At 46.1% G+C, this 21,668-nt stretch overlaps 1 protein-coding gene across 4 annotated transcripts in view; it reads left to right on the forward strand.

Moving 5' to 3' along the window:
- The window catches only part of LOC140481932 (receptor tyrosine-protein kinase erbB-4-like), a 1,043,042-nt gene that overhangs the window by 677,687 nt on the left and 343,687 nt on the right, over nt 1-21,668 (forward strand). For all 4 annotated transcript variants that reach the window (XM_072578639.1, XM_072578641.1, XM_072578642.1 and 1 more), the window contains exon 4: nt 14,581-14,715. In XM_072578639.1, coding sequence (XP_072434740.1) covers nt 14,581-14,715 — 135 coding nt within the window. The remainder of the gene's footprint in view (nt 1-14,580; nt 14,716-21,668) is intronic.

Genomic DNA, 21,668 nt, shown 5'->3' on the forward strand with positions numbered 1-21,668 from the left:
GTTGGAACCGGAGTTTATATCAGTGCAATGTTGGAACTGGAGTTTAGATCAGAGCGGTGTTGGAACGGGAGTTTAGATCAGACCGATGTTGGATCCGGAGTTTAGATCAGAGCGATGTTGGATCCGGAGTTTAGATCAGAGCGGTGTTGGAACCGGAGTTTAGATCAGAGCGATGTTGGAACCGGAGTTTAGAGCAGAGCGGTGTTGGAACCGGAGTTTAGATCAGAGCGGTGTTGGAACCGGAGTTTAGATCAGAGCGATGTTGGATCCGGAGTTTAGATCAGAGCGGTGTTGGAACCGGAGTTTAGATCAGAGCGATGTTGGAACCGGAGTTTAGATCAGAGCGATGTTGGAACCGGAGTTTAGACCAGAGCGATGTTGGAACCGGAGTTTAGACCAGAGCGATGTTGGAACCGGAGTTTAGATCAGAGCGATGTTGGAACCGGAGTTTAGATCAGAGCAATGTTGGAACCGGAGTTTAGATCAGAGCGGTGTTGGAACCGGAGTTTAGATCAGAGCAATGTTGGATCCGGAGTGTAGATCAGAGCGGTGTTGGAACCGGAGTTTAGATCAGAGCAATGTTGGAACCGGAGTTTAGATCAGAGCGGTGTTGGAACCGGAGTTTAGATCAGAGCGGTGTTGGAACAGGAGTTTGGATCAGAGCAATGTTGGAACCGGAGTTTAGATCAGAGCGGTGTTGGAACCGGAGTTTAGATCAGAGCGATGTTGGAACCGGAGTTTAGATCAGAGCGGTGTTGGAACCGGAGTTTAGATCAGAGCGATGTTGGAACAGGAGTTTAGACCAGAGCGGTGTTGGAACTGGAGTTTAGACCAGAGCGGTGTTGGAACCGGAGTTTAGATCAGAGCGGTGTTGGAACCGGAGTTTAGATCAGAGCGATGTTGGAACCAGAGTTTAGACCAGAGCGGTGTTAGAACCGGAGTTTAGATCAGAGCGATGTTGGAACCGGAGTTTAGATCAGAGCGATGTTGGATCCTGAGTTTAGACCAGAGCGGTGTTGGAACCGGAGTTTAGATCAGAGCGATGTTGGAACCGGAGTTTAGACCAGAGCGATGTTGGAACCGGAGTTTAGATCAGAGCGGTGTTGGAACCGGAGTTTAGATCAGAGCGGTGTTGGAACCGGAGTTTAGATCAGAGCGGTGTTGGAACCGGAGTTTAGATCAGAGCGATGTTGGAACAGGAGTTTAGACCAGAGGGGTGTTGGAACTGGAGATTAGACCAGAGCGGTGTTGGAACCGGAGTTTAGATCAGAGCGGTGTTGGAACCGGAGTTTAGATCAGAGCGATGTTGGAACAGGAGTTTAGACCAGAGCGGTGTTGGAACTGGAGATTAGACCAGAGCGGTGTTGGAACCGGAGTTTAGATCAGAGCGGTGTTGGAACCGGAGTTTAGATCAGAGCGATGTTGGAACAGGAGTTTAGACCAGAGCGGTGTTGGAACTGGAGATTAGACCAGAGCGGTGTTGGAACCGGAGTTTAGATCAGAGCGGTGTTGGAACCGGAGTTTAGATCAGAGCGATGTTGGAACCAGAGTTTAGACCAGAGCGGTGTTAGAACCGGAGTTTAGATCAGAGCGATGTTGGAACCGGAGTTTAGATCAGAGCGATGTTGGATCCTGAGTTTAGACCAGAGCGGTGTTGGAACCGGAGTTTAGATCAGAGCGATGTTGGAACCGGAGTTTAGACCAGAGCGATGTTGGAACCGGAGTTTCGATCAGAGCGGTGTTGGAACCGGAGTTTAGATCAGAGCGGTGTTTGAACCGGAGTTTAGATCAGAGCGATGTTGGAACCGGAGTTTAGACCAGAGCGATGTTGGAACCGGAGTTTAGTTCAGAGCAGTGTTGGAACCGGAGTTTAGATCAGAGCGGTGTTGGATCCGGAGTTTAGATCAGAGCGGTGTTGGATCCGGAGTTTAGATCAGAGCAATGTTGGAACCGGAGTTTAGATCAGAGCGGTCTTGGAACCGGAGTTTAGATCAGAGCGATGTTGGAACCGGAGTGTAGACCAGAGCGATGTTTGAACCGGAGTTTAGATCAGAGCGGTGTTGGACCCGGAGCTTAGATCAGAGCGGTGTTGGAACCGGAGTTTAGATCAGAGCGATGTTGGAACCGGAGTTTAGACCAGAGCTGTGTTGGAACCGGAGTTTAGATCAGAGCGGTGTTGGAACCGGAGTTTAGATCAGAGCGGTGTTGGAACCGGAGTTTAGATCAGAGCGATGTTGGAACAGGAGTTTAGACCAGAGGGGTGTTGGAACTGGAGATTAGACCAGAGCGGTGTTGGAACCGGAGTTTAGATCAGAGCGGTGTTGGAACCGGAGTTTAGATCAGAGCGATGTTGGAACAGGAGTTTAGACCAGAGCGGTGTTGGAACTGGAGATTAGACCAGAGCGGTGTTGGAACCGGAGTTTAGATCAGAGCGGTGTTGGAACCGGAGTTTAGATCAGAGCGATGTTGGAACAGGAGTTTAGACCAGAGCGGTGTTGGAACTGGAGATTAGACCAGAGCGGTGTTGGAACCGGAGTTTAGATCAGAGCGGTGTTGGAACCGGAGTTTAGATCAGAGCGATGTTGGAACCAGAGTTTAGACCAGAGCGGTGTTAGAACCGGAGTTTAGATCAGAGCGATGTTGGAACCGGAGTTTAGATCAGAGCGATGTTGGATCCTGAGTTTAGACCAGAGCGGTGTTGGAACCGGAGTTTAGATCAGAGCGATGTTGGAACCGGAGTTTAGACCAGAGCGATGTTGGAACCGGAGTTTCGATCAGAGCGGTGTTGGAACCGGAGTTTAGATCAGAGCGGTGTTTGAACCGGAGTTTAGATCAGAGCGATGTTGGAACCGGAGTTTAGACCAGAGCGATGTTGGAACCGGAGTTTAGTTCAGAGCAGTGTTGGAACCGGAGTTTAGATCAGAGCGGTGTTGGATCCGGAGTTTAGATCAGAGCGGTGTTGGATCCGGAGTTTAGATCAGAGCAATGTTGGAACCGGAGTTTAGATCAGAGCGGTCTTGGAACCGGAGTTTAGATCAGAGCGATGTTGGAACCGGAGTTTAGACCAGAGCGGTGTTGGACCCGGAGCTTAGATCAGAGCGGTTTTGGAACCGGAGTTTAGATCAGAGCGATGTTGGAACCGGAGTTTAGACCAGAGCTGTGTTGGATCCGGAGTTTAGACCAGAGCGATGTTGGATCCTGAGTTTAGACCAGAGCGATGTTGGATCCTGAGTTTAGATCAGAGCGATGTTGGAACCGGAGTTTCGATCAGAGCGATGTTGGAACCGGAGTTTAGATCAGAGCGGTGTTGGAACCGGAGTTTAGATCAGAGCAATGTTGGAACCGGAGTTTAGATCAGAGCGGTGTTGGAACCGGAGTTTAGATCAGAGCGATGTTGGAACCGGAGTTTAGATCAGAGCGGTGTTGGAACGGGAGTTTAGATCAGAGCGATGTTGGAACCAGAGTTTAGATCAGAGCGATGTTGGAACCGGAGTTTAGATCAGAGCGATGTTGGAACCGGAGTTTAGACCAGAGCGATGTTGGAACCGGAGTTTAGATCAGAGCGGTGTTGGAACCGGAGTTTAGATCAGAGCGATGTTGGAACCGGAGTTTACATCTGAGTGATGTTGGAACCGGAGTTTAGACCAGAGCGGTGTTGGAACCGGAATTTAGACCAGAGCGGTGTTGGATCCGGAGTTTAGATCAGAGCGATGTTGGAACCGGAGTGTAGATCAGAGTGATGTTGGAACCGGAGTTTAGATCAGAGCGATGTTGGATCCTGAGTTTAGATCAGAGCGATGTTGGAACCGGAGTTTAGATCAGACCGGTGTTGGAACCGGAGTTTAGATCAGAGCGATGTTGGATCCAGAGTTTAGATCAGAGCGGTGTTGGAACCGGAGTTTAGATCAGAGCCATGTTGGTACCGGAGTTTAGATCGGAGCGGTGTTGGTACCGGAGTTTAGATCAGAGCGGTGTTGGAACCGGAGTTTAGATCAGAGCGATGTTGGAACCGGAGTTTAGATCAGAGCGATGTTGGAACCGGAGATAAGATCAGAGCAATGTTGGAACCGGAGATAAGATCAGAGCAATGTTGGAACCGGTGTTTAGATCAGAGCGGTGTTGGAACCGGAGTTTAGATCAGAGCGATGTTGGAACCTGAGTTTAGATCAGAGCGATGTTGGAACCGGAGTTTAGATCAGAGCGGTGTTGGAACCGGAGTTTAGATCAGAGCGGTGTTGGAACCGGAGTTTAGATCAGAGCGATGTTGGAACCGGAGTTTACATCTGAGTGATGTTGGAACCGGAGTTTAGACCAGAGCGGTGTTGGAACCGGAATTTAGACCAGAGCGGTGTTGGATCCGGAGTTTAGATCAGAGCGATGTTGGAACCGGAGTGTAGATCAGAGTGATGTTGGAACCGGAGTTTAGATCAGAGCGATGTTGGATCCTGAGTTTAGATCAGAGCGATGTTGGAACCGGAGTTTAGATCAGACCGGTGTTGGAACCGGAGTTTAGATCAGAGCGATGTTGGATCCAGAGTTTAGATCAGAGCGATGTTGGAACCGGAGTTTAGTTCAGAGCGGTGTTGGAACCGGAGTTTAGATCAGAGCCATGTTGGTACCGGAGTTTAGATCGGAGCGGTGTTGGAACCGGAGTTTAGATCAGAGCGGTGTTGGAACCGGAGTTTAGATCAGAGCGATGTTGGAACCGGAGTTTAGATCAGAGCGATGTTGGAACCGGAGATAAGATCAGAGCAATGTTGGAACCGGAGATAAGATCAGAGCAATGTTGGAACCGGTGTTTAGATCAGAGCGGTGTTGGAACCGGAGTTTAGATCAGAGCGATGTTGGAACCTGAGTTTAGATCAGAGCGATGTTGGAACCGGAGTTTGGATCAGAGCGGTGTTGGAACCGGAGTTTAGATCAGAGCGATGTTGGAACCGGAGTTTAGATCAGAGCGGTGTTGGAACCGGTGTTTAGATCAGAGCGATGTTGGAACCGGAGTTTAGATCAGAGCGGTGTTGGAACCGGAGTTTAGATCAGAGCGATGTTGGAACCGGAGTTTAGATCAGAGCGGTGTTGGAACCGGAGTTTAGATCAGAGCGATGTTGGAACCGGAGTTTAGATCAGAGCGGTGTTGGAACCGGAGTTTAGATCAGAGCGATGTTGGAACCGGAGTTTAGATCAGAGAGATGTTGGAACCGGAGTTTAGATCAGAGCGGTGTTGGAACCGGAGTTTAGATCAGAGCGATGTTGGAACCGGAGTTTAGATCAGAGTGATGTTGGAACCGGAGTTTAGATCAGAGCGATGTTGGATCCTGAGTTTAGAGCAGAGCGATGTTGGAACCGGAGTTTAGACCAGAGCGGTGTTGGAACCGGAGTTTAGACCAGAGCGATGTTGGAACCGGAGTTTAGATCAGAGCGATGTTGGAACCGGAGTTTAGATCAGAGCGATGTTGGAACCGGAGTTTAGATCAGAGTGGTGTTGGAACTGGTGGAACTGGAATTTAGATCAGAGCGATGTTGGAACCGGAGTTTAGATCAGAGCGATGTTGGAACCGGAGTTTAGATCAGAGCGGTGTTGGAACCGGAGTTTAGACCAGAGCGGTGTTGGAACCGGAGTTTAGATCAGAGCGATGTTGGAACCGGAGTTTAGATCAGAGCGGTGTTGGAACCGGAGTTTAGATCAGAGCGATGTTGGAACCGGAGTTTAGGTTAGAGCGGTGTTGGGACCAGAGTTTAAATCAGAGCGGTGTTGGAACTGGTGGAACCGGAGTTTAGATCAGAGCGATGTTGGATCCTGAGTTTAGTCCAGAGCGGTGTTGGAACCGGAGTTTAGATCAGAGCGGTGTTGGAACCGGAGTTTAGATCAGAGCGATGTTGGAACCGGAGTTTAGATCAGAGCGATGTTGGATCCTGAGTTTAGAGCAGAGCGATGTTGGAACCGGAGTTTAGATCAGAGCGGTGTTGGAACCGGAGTTTAGATCAGAGCGGTGTTGGAACCGGAGTTTAGATCAGAGCGATGTTGGAACCGGAGTTTAGATCAGAGCGGTGTTGGAACCGGTGGAACTGGAATTTAGATCAGAGCGATGTTGGAACCGGAGTTTAGATCAGAGCGATGTTGGAACCGGAGTTTAGATCAGAGCGGTGTTGGAACCGGAGTTTAGACCAGAGCGGTGTTGGAACCGGAGTTTAGATCAGAGCGATGTTGGAACCAGAGTTTAGATCAGAGCGGTGTTGGAACCGAAGATTAGATCAGAGCGATGTTGGAACCGGAGTTTAGGTTAGAGCGGTGTTGGGACCGGAGTTTAGATCAGAGCGATGTTGGAACCGGAGTTTAGATCAGAGCGATGTTGGATCCTGAGTTTAGAGCAGAGCGATGTTGGAACCGGAGTTTAGATCAGAGCGGTGTTGGAACCGGAGTTTAGATCAGAGCGGTGTTGGAACCGGAGTTTAGATCAGAGCGATGTTGGAACCGGAGTTTAGATCAGAGCGGTGTTGGAACGGGAGTTTAGATCAGAGCGATGTTGGAACCGGAGTTTAGATCAGAGCGATGTTGGATCCGGAGTTTAGATCAGAGCGGTGTTGGAACCAGAGTTTAGATCAGAGCGATGTTGGAACGGGAGTTTAGATCAGAGCGATGTTGGAACCGGAGTTTAGACCAGAGCGGTGTTGGAACCGGAGTTTAGTTCAGAGCGGTGTTGGAACCGGAGTTTAGATCAGAGTGATGTTGGAACCGGATTTTAGATCAGAGCAATGTTGTAACCGGAGTTTAGATCAGAGCGGTGTTGGAACCGGAGTTTAGATCAGAGCAATGTTGGAACCGGAGTTTAGATCAGAGCGGTGTTGGAACCGGAGTTTAGATCAGAGCAATGTTGGAACCGGAGTTTAGATCAGAGCGGTGTTGGAACCGGAGTTTAGATCAGAGCGGTGTTGGAACCGGAGTTTAGATCAGAGCGGTGTTGGATCCGGAGTTTAGATCAGAGCGATGTTGGAACCGGAGTTTAGACCAGAGCGATGTTGGAACCGGAGTTTAGATCAGAGCGGTGTTGGAACCGGAGTTTAGACCAGAGCGGTGTTGGATCCGGAGTTTAGATCAGAGCGATGTTGGATCCTGAATTTAGACCAGATCGATGTTGGAACCGGAGTTTAGATCAGAGCGGTGTTGGAACCAGAGTTTAGATCAGAGCGGTGTTCGAACCGGAGTTTCGATCAGAGCGATGTTGGAACCGGAGTTTAGATCAGAGCGGTGTTGGAACCGGAGTTTTGATCAGAGCGATGTTGGAACCGGAGTTTAGATCAGAGCGATGTTGGAACCGGAGTTTAGACCAGAGCGATGTTGGAACCGGAGTTTAGACCAGAGCGATGTTGGAAACGGAGTTTAGATCAGAGCGATGTTGGAACCGGAGTTTAGATCAGAGCGGTGTTGGAACCGGAGTTTAGATCAGAGCGATGTTGGAACCGAATTTTATACCAGAGCGATGTTGGAACCGGAGTTTAGATCAGAGCGATGTTGGATCCGGAGTTTAGATCAGAGCGATGTTGGAACCGGAGTTTAGATCAGAGCGATGTTGGAACCGGAGTTTAGTTCAGAGCGGTGTTGGAACCGGAGTTTAGATCAGAGCGGTGTTGGAACCGGAGTTTAGTTCAGAGCGGTGTTGGAACCGGAGTTTAGATCAGAGCGATGTTGGAACCGGAGTTTAGTTCAGATCGATGTTGGAACCGGAGTTTAGACCAGAGCGATGTTGGAACCGGAGTTTAGATCAGAGCGATGTTGGAACCAGAGTTTAGATCAGAGCGGTGTTGGAACCGGAGTTTAGATCAGAGCGATGTTGGAACCGAATTTTCGACCAGAGCGATGTTGGAACCGGAGTTTAGATCAGAGCGATGTTGGATCCGGTGTTTAGGTCAGAGCGATGTTGGAACCGGAGTTTAGATCAGAGCGATGTTGGAACCGGAGTTTAGTTCAGAGCGGTGTTGGAACCGGAGTTTAGTTCAGAGCGGTGTTGGTACCGGAGTTGAGATCAGAGCGATGTTGGAACCGGAGTTTAGTTCAGAGCGGTGTTGGAACCGGAGTTTAGATCAGAGCGGTGTTGGAACCGGAGTGTAGATCAGAGTGATGTTGGAACCGGAGTTTAGACCAGAGCGGTGTTGGAACCGGAGTTTAGATCAGAGCAATGTTGGAACCGGAGTTTAGATCAGAGCGATGTTGGAACCGGAGTTTTGACCAGAGCGGTGTTGGAACCGGAGTTTAGATCAAAGCGATGTTGGAACCGGAGTTTAGATCAGAGCGATGTTGGAACCGGAGTTTAGATCAGAGCGGTGTTGGAACCGGAGTTTAGATCAAAGCGATGTTAGAACCGGAGTTTAGACCAGAGCGATGTTGGAACCGGAGTTTAGATCAGAGCAATGTTGGAACCGGAGTTTAGACCAGAGCGATGTTGGAACCGGAGTTTAGATCAGAGCGGTGTTGGAACCGGAGTTTCGTCCAGAGCGGTGTTGGAACCGGAGTTTAGATCAGAGCGGTGTTGGAACCGGAGTTTAGATCAGAGCGGTGTTGGAACCGGAGTTTAGGTCAGAGCGGTGTTGGAACCGGAGTTTAGATCAGAGCGATGTTGGAACCGGAGTTTAGATCAGAGCGATGTTGGAACCGGAGTTTAGATCAGAGCGATGTTGGATCCGGAGTTTAGATCAGAGCGGTGTTGGAACCGGAGGTTAGATCAGAGCGATGTTGGAACCGGAGTTTATATCAGTGCAATGTTGGAACCGGAGTTTAGATCAGAGCGGTGTTGGAACCGGAGTTTAGATCAAAGCGATGTTGGAACTGGAGTTTAGATCAGACCGATGTTGGATCCGGAGTTTAGATCAGAGCGATGTTGGATCCGGAGTTTAGATCAGAGCGGTGTTGGAACCGGAGTTTAGATCAGAGCGGTGTTGGAACGGGAGTTTTGATCAGAGCGATGTTGGATCCGGAGTTTAGATCAGAGCTGTGTTGGAACCGGAGTTTAGATCAGAGCGATGTTGGAACCGGAGTTTAGAGCAGAGCGGTGTTGGAACCGGAGTTTAGATCAGAGCGGTGTTGGAACCGGAGTTTAGATCAGAGCGATGTTGGATCCGGAGTTTAGATCAGAGCGGTGTTGGAACCGGAGTTTAGATCAGAGCGATGTTGGAACCGGAGTTTAGATCAGAGCGATGTTGGATCCGGAGTTTAGATCAGAGCGGTGTTGGAACCGGAGTTTTGATCAGAGCGATGTTGGATCCGGAGTTTAGATCAGAGCGATGTTGGACCCGGAGTTTAGATCAGAGCGGTGTTGGAACCGGAGTTTAGATCAGAGCGATGTTGGAACCGGAGTTTAGATCAGAGCGATGTTGGAACCGGAGTTTAGAACAGAGCGGTGTTGGAACGGGAGTTTACATCAGAGCGATGTTGGAACCGGAGTTTAGATCAGAGCGATGTTGGAACCGGAGTTTAGATCAGAGCGATGTTGGAACTGGAGTTTAGATCAATCTGTAGGCTGTCCAACTGCAGCAATTCCAAATTCTCTTTTCAATTGTTGGAGCTCTCCTTCATGCTCTCCCGTCGCTTCTATTGATACTTCATGTGGGGGACAAGTCTGGATGAATAGGGCTGTGAAATTGAAATCTTCAAAGCATCAACCCATCTCGTCAAAGCACTCTGTACTCTCTGGATCCTCTGTCTTGATTGGCACTGATTTTTTTCCGACACAGGACTACACAGTCTGACTGATTCTCAGCAGTTCTCTCCCAACATGGATGTCTGCACTTATTGAACCAAAGAACATTATAGCACTGAAGAGACCATTGAATGCATTCGTGACTTTGTCAACTCTGCGGAAGAGTTACTTATTTTCTTCGACTCTCCAGCCTGTTTTTCACATCCGACAGGAGATGATGGAGACAGCCCCTGGAGAGTTACTGTTCCAAATCTAGTAAATGCAATTGAAGTGTCCGCTTTCAGGCGAACTGTTGGCTGTTCTTGTGAAGCCCTTTATTTGAAGGCCATCTGCAGACTCTTGAATAAGGTGTTGCTAGGTCACAGTCCTCCTCACTGGCATACAAAATACTTGACTTTACCTCTTCTTTCCAGCGTGAAACACAATGAGGAAAGCATATGGAGAGCATGAATGCGTGCACCATAATTGACTCAAGGAGGCTATACTGGTGTAAAACGCATGTTGTCTGCACCATACTGAATAAATCCTGACACTATGCATATTGTGTTCTAAGAATTCTTCACTATGAATAGATCAGTCAGAGAAGATGTTGTATTCAGAGATGCCAGGCTGTGTGCATTGTGGTTTGTTTGGTTTGAACATTGAGGACTGGTTAGATCTGGTGATCTGTGCTTTGGTTTCTATCACCCAGTTCATTCTTTGGAGCTGTGGTTTCACCCTGGCTGATTAACAACAAGGCTTGGGCCCTCGTATCTCTCACATCTTAGTGGCAGGGCTGCTGGATACTGTCCATCACTAGTTGTCCTGAGACAATGATGGTGGGCATTTGATTGGAGCTGTTCCTGTCATGGTGTCGGGGAGGGAATTCCACCATTCGCCTGGTGACAGTGAAAGAGCAGGGAGATGTGTCTCAGTTGGCAAGGTGTGTGACTCAGAATGGAACTTGGAGGAATTGATGCTCTTGTTGCTTTGTGTTAGGAGTAGTCATGTGCGAGGGAGGTGTTGCCGAATCACATCTTGTGAGTTGCTGCAATGCATTCTGCGTGTCGTGCATAACACAGTGGTGACAGGCAGCTAGATATCAAATCCTGTATTAGACACTGTGTCCTGGAGAGCATGCAGGTCCTTGCATGTGTAGCTGGCAGTTCCCAGACAAACAATGAATGTTGTTAAATTAATGCAATATTTAGTAAGTAAAAAATGTGTTTGGTCACCTTTAAGCTGTTAACAGTTAGGAATTGAAGCAGGTGATGTAATATATATTAGTGGTATCCTGTACAAAAGGAATTGTTAGCATTCAAGAATAGTTATTTCTCTAGTGCCGTTACAAGAACCTTGTTTATCAGTCAGCTATTAATCTTTTGAATTCTGTGCTCCAGATGGAGTCTGGGTCATTGACTACATTGAAGGCTGTGTTGGATTTTTGACTGACAAAGGAGTTGAAGATTATGGATGTGAAGGAGAGCAGAGTTGAAGCTACAATCATGTCAGCTATTATCTTTTAGAATGGCGGAACAAATTTGAAAGTGCAATGACCTACTTTTATGCCTTTTTATTAATAATCTGCTATAAAGTTTGTCACTGTCAGACTTTTGCTTTCCCTTTGTCTTCAAACTTCTGTTTTCTCTTCCCTCTTCCGTGAAATGTCGGTATCACTGGGAAAATCGGCCCTTTCTTGCCCGTTCCTAATGGCCCTTGAACTGAATGGCTTGCTAGTCCATTTCAAGGGGAAGTTAAGGGTCAGCTACATTGCTGAGAGTCTGGAGTCACATGTAGGCCAGATCAGGGAGGGACAACAGATTTCCTTCCCGAAAAGGTATCAGTGAGCCGATAGGGGTTTTGTAATGATCAGCAGTAGTTTCACACACCTACAATCCCTGTAAGCTTTGCTGGCACAGGGCTTAGAAGGAATGAGACTAGCTTCTTTAATAATGATTCTACATTTATCATTAAATGAATTGAAATACTCTCAGCCGTTGTGGAGGGATTGCAACCTGTGTCCCACAGTGGTAGCCTGGATCTCTGGTCCAGTGATGTTCCCTGCTGCCCCATCATGAATAGAATCCCTACCATGTGGAAGCAGGCTCTTCGGCCCAACAAGTCCACACTGACCCTCCGAAGAGTACCCCAACCAGACCCATTCCTCTGCTATTCTACATTTAACCCTGACTGATACACTTAACCTACATATCCTGAACTCTATGGGCAAGTTAGCACGGTCAATTCACCTAACCTGCACATCATTCGATTGTGGGAAGAAACTGGAGGAAACCCATGCAGACACAGGGAAGATGAGCAAACTCCATGCAGACAGTAGGGCTTTTGCCCGAAACATTGATTTTCCTGCTCCTCGGATGCTGTCTGACCTGCTGTGCTTTTCCAGCACCCCACTCTTGACTCTAATCTCCAGTACTCACTTTCTCCATGCAGACAGCTGCCTGAGGCAGGAATCGAACCCAGGTCCCTGGCACTGTGAGGCAGCAGTGTTAACCAGTGAGCCACCATGCCACCCTCTAATCTTTATCATTCATTTCCTGTAGGTAGGGCTGGGCAAAGTAGGGTGGGAACTAAGAGGAATTTTAATGGCTGCTTTGCTTTTGGAGACAGAGTGCTTTAATAGCTAGTCAAGCTTCAAATCAATCTTGATTGGTGTGCCTTGGCTCCTAACCTTATGGAAAGGAAAAGTTGATGGTAAAAGAGGTAGGGCTTAGAATGCTGCTGTCAGCAATCCTTCGACCGTGATAAGTGTCCAGTGTCCACATCCATCTTCCTTTTTGTTCTCCCAAGTTTGACAACAAGGACTGGAGGTATTTCCCTTTGACTTCCATTGCCCTTGGCTTTGAGTTTGTGGCTTAATCTGTCTTAAGCCCACATGCAGATGCTGTCACCTGAACTTTGGCTATGTCCATGTCTGTGGTATAATCTGGAGCCAATGGTTCTGGTAAAAAAACCCAAGCTGTGCGTCAGTGAGCAAGTGGATCGGCACATTATCACTGATTCCTTTGAGCCATTTGCTAACATTTGAGGGCAGTATTTGTACTGGTATTGAAAATTTACTCAGTAGGCCTAATGGCTGGGCAGTGAGTAACTGAGTGAAGCTGTTGCAGGCAGGGCCCTGGTTCAATCCTGACTTAGCTGTTTAGAGGTGAGGAAACAGTAGCAGCATGTAAAAGAATGCAGGACAACACAGTGCCACCATGATTAACACTGCTGCCTCAGCACTAGGGACCCAGGTTTGATTCCAGCCTTGGGTGACTGTGTGTGTGGAGGTTGCGCATTCTGCCTGTGTCTGAGCGGGTTTCTGCAGGGTGCTCCGGTTTCATCCCACAATCCAAAGATGAGCAGTTTAAGTGGATTGTCCTAGCTAAACTACCCATAGTGTCTGGGGATGTGCAGGTTCAGTGGATTAGCAATGGTAAGTGTGGGGTTAGGTGATAGGGTAGGGGCTGGGCTGGGTCTGGGTGGATTGCTCTTCAGGAGGGGTGGTGAAGAATCAATGGGCCCAATGGCCTCCAACTGCACTGTAGAGTTTCTGTGTTTCTATGCGAGGAAGCACGTTAATTAAATGAAAGTACTAATTACTTAATGGTGAAATCTCTTGCACATCCCTGTCATCACTGCATTATATTTACCTGCCTAGGCCCCAAACACTAGAACAGCATGTATCTCTAGCTGATGCTGCCTGGCTTGCTGTGTTCTTCCAGCCTCCTGCCTGTCTACTCTGATAATGGTGACTGGCACAACCAGATGTCAATCAGGATACAGGTAGTTCTTCTATAACACAATGGTGGCGTTCTTGTGCAACACCACATTACAAGAAAATCGCGCTTTAGAAACAGCGCTTGAAATGTTGGCGATGTAACTGAGTTACAGACAGCACATATTTTAAAAGTTCATGCTTTAGAAACAGTGTTCCCAATTCATCAATCGCGTTAGAGCGAATTTGTGTTAACAAAATACGCGTTATAGCAGAATGACTTGTTGCTCAAAGAGGTACAATTTATCACTTAAGGTAAAATTTCTGAATGGGGATTCCCATCATAGCATCGGAGTCATGAGAAGAGCTTAATGCAGCATATTGTCCATGATTTCCAACAGGGAGTGAGCCCACTAGATCATGATATGGGCTCCCCGTGGTACCGGTTTCATACTGGAAGGGGAAAACATATCCTTTACTCCAAATCAAGACTTCACAAAACAAAAGCGATATAGGTTTGCTGTCATAACAAAAGATTCAAGGCGATTGGAAGTGGGATAAGCTTAAAAATTCAGTACAGTTCATACATAGTTGATTATGAACATTCATAGGTGAGCCTCCCTCTAGTGGGCTGAGTGCCTATCTTTATGGACATGTTTCAAGAAGATCTTCAAAGCTGCATCACCATGTAAGTTCCCAAAGAATCCTGCTACATTTACTGAAATGCTTTATCAGTGTTACAGAAGGAGCTGTGGAGAGATTGATGATCATAATTTTAAGTCTTAAGTTTGTAAGTCAGCTGGTTTACTGAGCTGTCCAGTTGCGCTGCAAAACGACAAACCCCACTACAGGAATTTGTTCATGTTACCGATGCCAGTTTAGCCCCTTGAGTTCATTTTCCCAAAGACATTTTTTTATGCAGCATTTTGCCAATACATAAAACTGCGTTAAATATCAGGGCATCCTCAATCAAGATTGATAGGGTAAAATGATTAGAATGGTTGACCTGTGGAAAAGTAAAGAAACAGAATTCATATTGATGTTGGGGCATTTTAAATATTCTTTTGCTTTTGGTATAGCATACAAAAGGTGAGAAAGATAGGGTAGGGACAGCAGCTAGACCCTGTGATGAAAAGCAATGTACTTAATGTTTGCAGTATATCTTCAATCCTGTATTCTGTTCTTCCACAGAAATCCTGAATGGCGGCATCTATATTGACCAGAACAAATTTCTCTGCTATGTCAACACCATTCATTGGCAAGATATCGTGCGTGACCCTCTCAGTACAGATATTATCATAGTTCCCACCAACACCACCATGGAGTGTAAGTAACAAACTTTCAAATTTCTGTTCAGATAGGACATCGAGACAAAGGTGTCTTTCACAAAGGTTCCATTTCATATCAAACAAACCTTTGAAATTATCTGAAATGATTGAGGAATGAGGTTATAGGGAACACTTGTTGAAGAATCACATGCTCACAGCAGCCTCATTTTCCACCCTCTAATGTTAACAGATGGAAATTCAATGTTCTTGGACCTAGTTTTGCTAACTGGCTCATTTTTCCTGTAAGTGCCAGGCCATGATGGGATTGCCCAATCGGGAATCAACACTGGTGTCCTCATGCTTGTGAGTGATTGAAGGCCATTTTAAAAAATTCTTTCATGGGATGTGAGCAGCTCTGACAAGGCCAGCATTTATTGCTCATCCTGGTCCTTGAGAAGGTGAAACATCGTGATCCACCTCAGTATTCACCTGAGCTTTTGTTCCAAATAATCTGTTTAATCTTGTTTTCAGGCATTGCCGAGCAATGGTATCCAATATATTAGCCAATTGTAGCATGTGACAATTCAAATGCTAAAGGCTGCATTTTGATTAGTTCGTGGGCATAAGAACTAGGAGCAGGAGTAGGCCATCTGGCCCTTCAAGCCTACTCTGCCATTCAATAAGATCATGGCTGGTCTCTTTGTGGCCTCAGCTCCACTGAAAAAATTTGCAATTGACACTGTCAATGGTGGCTCAGTGGTTAGCACTGCAGCCTCACATCGCCAGGGATCCAGGTTCAATTCCAGCATCAGGCAACTGTCTGTGTGGAGTTTGCACATTCTCCCCATGTCTGTGTGGGTGTGCTCCGGTTTCCTCCCACAGTCCAAAGATGTGTGGGTCAGGTGAATTGGCCATGCTAAATTGTCCATAGAGTTCGGTGCATTAGTCAGAGGGAAATGGGTCTGGGTGAGTTACTCTTCGGAGGGTCGGTGTGGACTTGTTGGGCCGAAGGGCCTGTTTCCACACTGTAGGTAATGTAATCTAAAAAAAAATGTAATCTTAAGATGTCAGTGTGAGAGGTACATTTATCTTTATTTTGATCTTTTTATGCATTTGCTGAAGTGAAGGTAATTTTTTTTTCATGATTGTACCTGATTTCCTGCCCTTGGTGCTATAACACGCATTTTGTTAATACAAATTCGGTCTAATGCGATTGATGAATTGGGGACACTGTTTCTAAAGCATAAACTTTTAAAATGTGCGTTGTCTGTAACTCGATTATATCACCAACGCTTTCAGCACAGTTTCTACAGCGCCATTTTTCTATAATGCGGGGTTGCACAAGAACCCAACCATCGTGTTATAGAAGAACTACCTGTATCCTTTTGGGCGGCACGGTGGCACAGTGGTTAGCACTGCTGCCTCACAGCGCCAGAGATCCGGGTTCATTTCCCGCCTCAGGCGACTCTCTGTGTGGAGTTTGCACGTTCTCCCCGTGTCTGCGTGGGTTTCCTCCGGGTGCTCCGGTTTCCTCCCACACTCCAAAGATGTGCAGGCCAGGTGAATTGGCCATGCTAAATTGCCCATAGTGTTAGGTAATGGGTAGATGTAGATGTAGGGGTATGGGTGGGTTGCGCTTCGGCGGGTGCGGTGTGGACTTGTTGGGCCGAAGGGCCTGTTTCCACACTGTAAGTAATCTAATCTATCCTGATTGACATCTGGTTGAGCCAGTCACCATTATCAGAGTAGACAGGCAGGAGGCTTGTATTATGTAAGCGCGTGAGACATATTTTTGATGATTACAATTCATCCTTAGGATGTGGATTCCACTGGCAAGGCATTTATTATCCATCTCCAGCTGCCTCTCAGGAGATGGTTGGTGAGCTGACTTCTTACACAATGCATAGTGCAAGTACATCCAATATTCCTGTTAGGTTTTGATCCAACAATACTGAAGGAATAATGATATTTTCCCAAGTCAGGATGATGTTTAACTTGAGTGAAAGCTTGAAGGGCAGTGGTACAAGTGGTACGTTTGGAAGCTACTGTCAAAGATGCCACGATGAATTGCCCCATCTTGTTCACTGGTGTGCTGGTGGTGCAGGGAATGAATGCTGAAAACGTTGCTTGGACAGTTGTTCAAAAAAAAGCCTGCTTTGTCTTTAATGATGCTGAATTTCTTGAGCGTTGTTTCAGCTGCACCCATCCATCATTTCCTCACTCGTGGTGGTGGAGGGTGGTGGAGACAGGAAGTGAGAGTACTCCAGTAGCCCGGACAGTTCAGTTTTATACTAAATATCCTGAGTTTGGCTAACTTGTTGGTTCCCATGCCTTGTCAGCCATTTTGGTTGACAACACTACATTTGACTGAATGGCTTGCATTTATTCATAGACGTATGTCACGTCTATCAGAAACATCCCAGGCGCTTCGTACACATCAAATTACTTTGAATTGGAGTGATTATTTTAAATATAGATAGTCATAGAGATGTACAGCACGGAAACAGTATCTTCAGTCCAACTCGTCCATTGCGACAAGATATCCCAACCCAATCTAGTCCCAATATGGCAGCACACAGCCATATCCCTCCAAGCCCTTCCTATTCATATACCCGTCCAGATGCCTTTGAAATGTTGCAATTGTACAGCCTCCACCACATCCTATGGCAGCTCATTCCATACACGTATCACCCTCTGCATGAAAATGTTGCCCCTTAGGCCTCTTTTATGTCGTTCTCCTCTCACCTTAAACCTATGCCCACTAGTTCTGGACTCCCCCATCCCAGGGAAAAGACCTAGTCTATTTATCCTATCCATGCCCCTCATGATTTTATCTCAGCCTCTGACACTCCAGAGAAAATAGCCCCACCTATTCAATCTCTCCCTTTCACTCAAATCCTCCAACCCTGGCAACATCCTTGTAAATGTCACAGATTCCGTAGTCCCATGACCAATGATTGGATGTATTATTTATCGACGTTAGTGTTGGTTGAGGGGAAAGCGTTGATCAGCAGAGGAAAACTAGGGCTGGCTCTTTTTCAAGCAGGGGGTTTTTGCTAATGAACACCACAACCAGTAGGTTTACCATCTTATTGCAATGTGGTCATCTATAACAGGATAGACTTTCTTCAATATTGCTACTGGTTATCTTCTTACAAAAACAGAGCTCAAACCCTGAAGTGGGTGGTTGTGAAATCGACTTTTATTTCGGCTGTTTGCTGCTGCTCTGAAATGAAGTTGAAAAAGAATTATTGCTTGTTGTTCACCCATACCTAATGCTAGGCTAAGGCCACATACACGCCCAAGAATTTGTTGTGTACATGGATACAAAGTGGCAGCTCACCATTCGATGAGACAACAGGAAGGATGCTGCAAGGTTGCTAGCTTTTCTTCTGTGTCAGGAAATGAATGGAATCTGTCGTGCTTCTGTAGAGCCTGGGATACCTTCTCTTAAGATGGATATTGTTGGAGAATGGAAGAATAATACAGGTATGCATGCAAAAAAAGAAGAAAGAGCATTGGTTCCTTCAAGGAGAAATTGATCCCATGTAGAGATGGTAATGGACTCGCCAAAATTGGCAGTGAGTGTTCAGAGAATTCTTGCAGAGAAAGAAATATTAATGATTAATCACAAGGTTGCAAAGCATGCTAATGAGTATCCCACTGAACCCTGCAAGGAAGGCTCCGTAAACATAATGCTTTCTGTCAGTCCAAATGCTTTCCTTTTTGTAAAGATTTCAAACAGGAGCCATTCCTGGGATCCCACTGAGCAGCAATGAGCAATGCAATAGGAATAACAGTCGGGGTCATTTCTCAGCTGGGAAGCCCAGTAAAACAAAGAGTGTAAGTGAGCCAATTTGGACCCAACTCCGCTTAATTGCCAGAAGCCCAATTTGTGTGCTGGTCCTTTGAGACTGGGCATAAATAGTTGAAATGAGACTGCTGTACACTTTCCTTTCAGAAAACAAAAAGGATCAGTGTATTTGAAGTAACATGGTGGGATAAAAGCCTCAAGTATGGACGGACTGTTTTGCTTTTCATGTCGGTTGTCTAATGCAGCCATCCAATGCCGTGAATATGAATTTGCTGCTGAGACTCCCGATAAGTAATTAGAGATCATTAATTAACACTCCATGATCTATGGTTACAGCTGTTATTGCTGAATAAGGCCTGCGAATTCCCCGCTGGGGTGAAATCATTTCACAACAGCTCTGACATATTAGTGAAACACAAGAGGCATATTTCATATTCAAGCCTTACCACAGGAAGGTCAAAGCCATTGGCTGCCTTGCTGTTCTGGAGCTGACTGCTGAAGTGTGCCCGTCCTAATGAACAGTGGATCCCTGTGAGAATATGACCAGCTATTATTAAAAATCGGGAATGCTGTTTACTAAACTTAGATGACATTTAGTGGGAATACATGGCAAATGCATTCTGATTCTCAAGAGGGTGACTTGCTTTTGGAAAGTCAAGAACAATTAAAATGTGACTGAATTTGTTCTCAATTCTGAGCCTTGTTCTTATTATCCTAATTTGTTCAAAGTGCTGAAGTGAAACATATTAAGTGCAGGATACAGAGTTTAAATAATTGGGACAGGTGAGAGATTATTTGAATTATGTGAATGTTCGAGTGCACCTAATACGGGGAACCGAATGAAATAGTCATTTTAGACTCGCGTCCAGATGACTGGGGACACACTCAAATTATTTTGAATCTGAACAAACATCCTCCCAACAACTTCACCTTCTAATTGGCCTTCACAGACCAGAAGTCCCATCTCCAATCACCCTTGAATTTCTCCGAATACTTATCCTTTTCACAGGATTGTACATTTAGTTATTGAAAATCTGTCTGATTTTATGGTTTTACAGGCAAATTGCCTGTGGCGCAATCTGTCAATTAAGGAATAGAAGATTTCTTGGCTTATTGTAGAAGGTAGAGCTGGACTGGAGGAAGACAGCTGAGAATGACCTTGCACTGGTCGTCCCTGCTAGCCAGAGACACTGGAATACCACATGGCAGTTGACAGAGAATTAGAGGCTGTAGTAGGCGCTAAGTCAGAAATTTCCACAAACTCTACCTGGCTGTTAAGGAAGAAGGGTAAAGTATTAAAGGTCACCGTATACGCACAAAGAAAGCAAGCTTTTATAAGTTTCTGTACAAAGAATGCTGTGTAGTGTGGAGTAGAAAAATATCATCAGACTTGACCAATGTTTCATAGCTCTGAAGATTGTCAGGTTCAAGGATTTTATGTCATCTGGAAAGATGGTCTGCGCAGTCCACCAGAGTGAAGAAGTGGACAGGGCTGGGGTGAGGTGGTAGGGAACTTGGGGGAAGGTTGGGAGCTTTCATTTCCTACAATGTGTGCTGAGAGTTTAAGAGAACATTGTTGGATATATTGACAATTAGAACAGTCAAGAGTGGGGGAAATATGCAAGAGCGTATGGATAGGCCGGCAGAATGGGGCGTTAGATGGCATATGCAGTTGAATGCATAGAGCAGGGCAAGGATGTGTGCCATGGCAAGATTTTGGAGGGGGTTTAGTGTGTATTGATGCATGTCCTTAAGATAGTGTTATGACATGATGGCAAACACCTCTGCTAATTAAACCAAACACACAGAGAAGTTCTCTCAACCCCCTTGGCTCATAAGTCTCATTCCTGATGAAGGGCTTATGCCCAAAATGCCAATTCTTCTGCTCCTTGGATGCTGCCTGGCCTGCTGTGCTTTTCCAGCACCACACTCTCAACTCGGATCTCCAGCATCTGCAGTCCTCACTTTCTCCCACACAAAAAAGTTCACCTCACCTTGTAATTGTTAAAGTACGAGTGACAGAGCACTACCCAAATTCCATTATTTACCAAACAAATATCAATTTAATCTTTAACTGTAAAAGTGAACATTAAACAACAATTTACAACTCTAAGCCTCCTTTCTCTTCAAGATTTGTTATCTACCTCCCACTCTATAACAATCTACTGATCCAATAAAGCCCCTTTTAATTTACAGCAACATAATGTTTTCAAACCCAGCAGCGGCTGTTGTCTGCAGTGTTGATCTTCTTCTGTTGTAGATCTCCCTGGGTCACCTTTGGTCTTCAGCTGCAATGATGTTTCATATGAAAAATGTACCCTTGACAGAAAGTGTTGTCGGGCAGTCTGATAATGGCAGGTGGTGCTCTTTCTCCTGCTAACTGTCCAAAATGCCTGCTCTTTATACCCCAAACATTGGACCATCTCATTGGTTCGATGTTGTCAAAACAGTACAATTCAAATTCGATTGGGTTTTGGTATCTTGGGGCATAATTTAAACTGATTGGTTAACTTTGAACTGCGGTGAAAACAACGCCGGTATCTCGTTTACAGTCAAATGTTGCATCTTCAAATTGTCCAGTACACTTTGTTCCTGCCAGTCAGTCACATGACAGGTGCTTGCCAGTGTTCATTCTCTCTTAAAGGTACAGTGCACACCTTCTACTTCACAACCATTGACTGCATGAATAGATTAAAATCATAAAAATAGGAACCCTTGGCTTTCTTCTAATGTAGAAAGGCAAGAAATTGAATTGGACACCAATTAGATCTGAGTAAGCTTTTCTACTCCATAGAGTTTAAGCATGTGAGTGGTTGGGGACTTGATAGAGTTTAGAACGATGAATGAGAATCTGATTGAAACTTACAAAATACTGAGAGGCCTGGATACAGTGGATGTGGAGAAGATGTTCCTACCAGTAAGGAGAGACCAGGGCCCTAGGACACATCCTCAAAGTGAAGGGACATCCCTTTAGAACTGAGTTGGGGAAGAATTTCTTCAGCCAGAAGGTGATGGATCTGTGGAACTCAATGCTGCAGCAGGCAATGGAGGTCAGGTCATTGGGTGTATTTAAAATAGAGAGAGAGAAGTTCTTGATCAATAAGGCGATCAAAGGTTACAGGGAGAAGGCAAGAGAATGGGATTGAGAAACATGTCAGCTATAATCAAATGATGGAGCAGACTTGATGGTTGAATGC

The sequence above is a fragment of the Chiloscyllium punctatum genome, chromosome 10, assembly GCF_047496795.1.
Source record: "Chiloscyllium punctatum isolate Juve2018m chromosome 10, sChiPun1.3, whole genome shotgun sequence".
Lineage (NCBI taxonomy): Eukaryota > Metazoa > Chordata > Chondrichthyes > Orectolobiformes > Hemiscylliidae > Chiloscyllium > Chiloscyllium punctatum.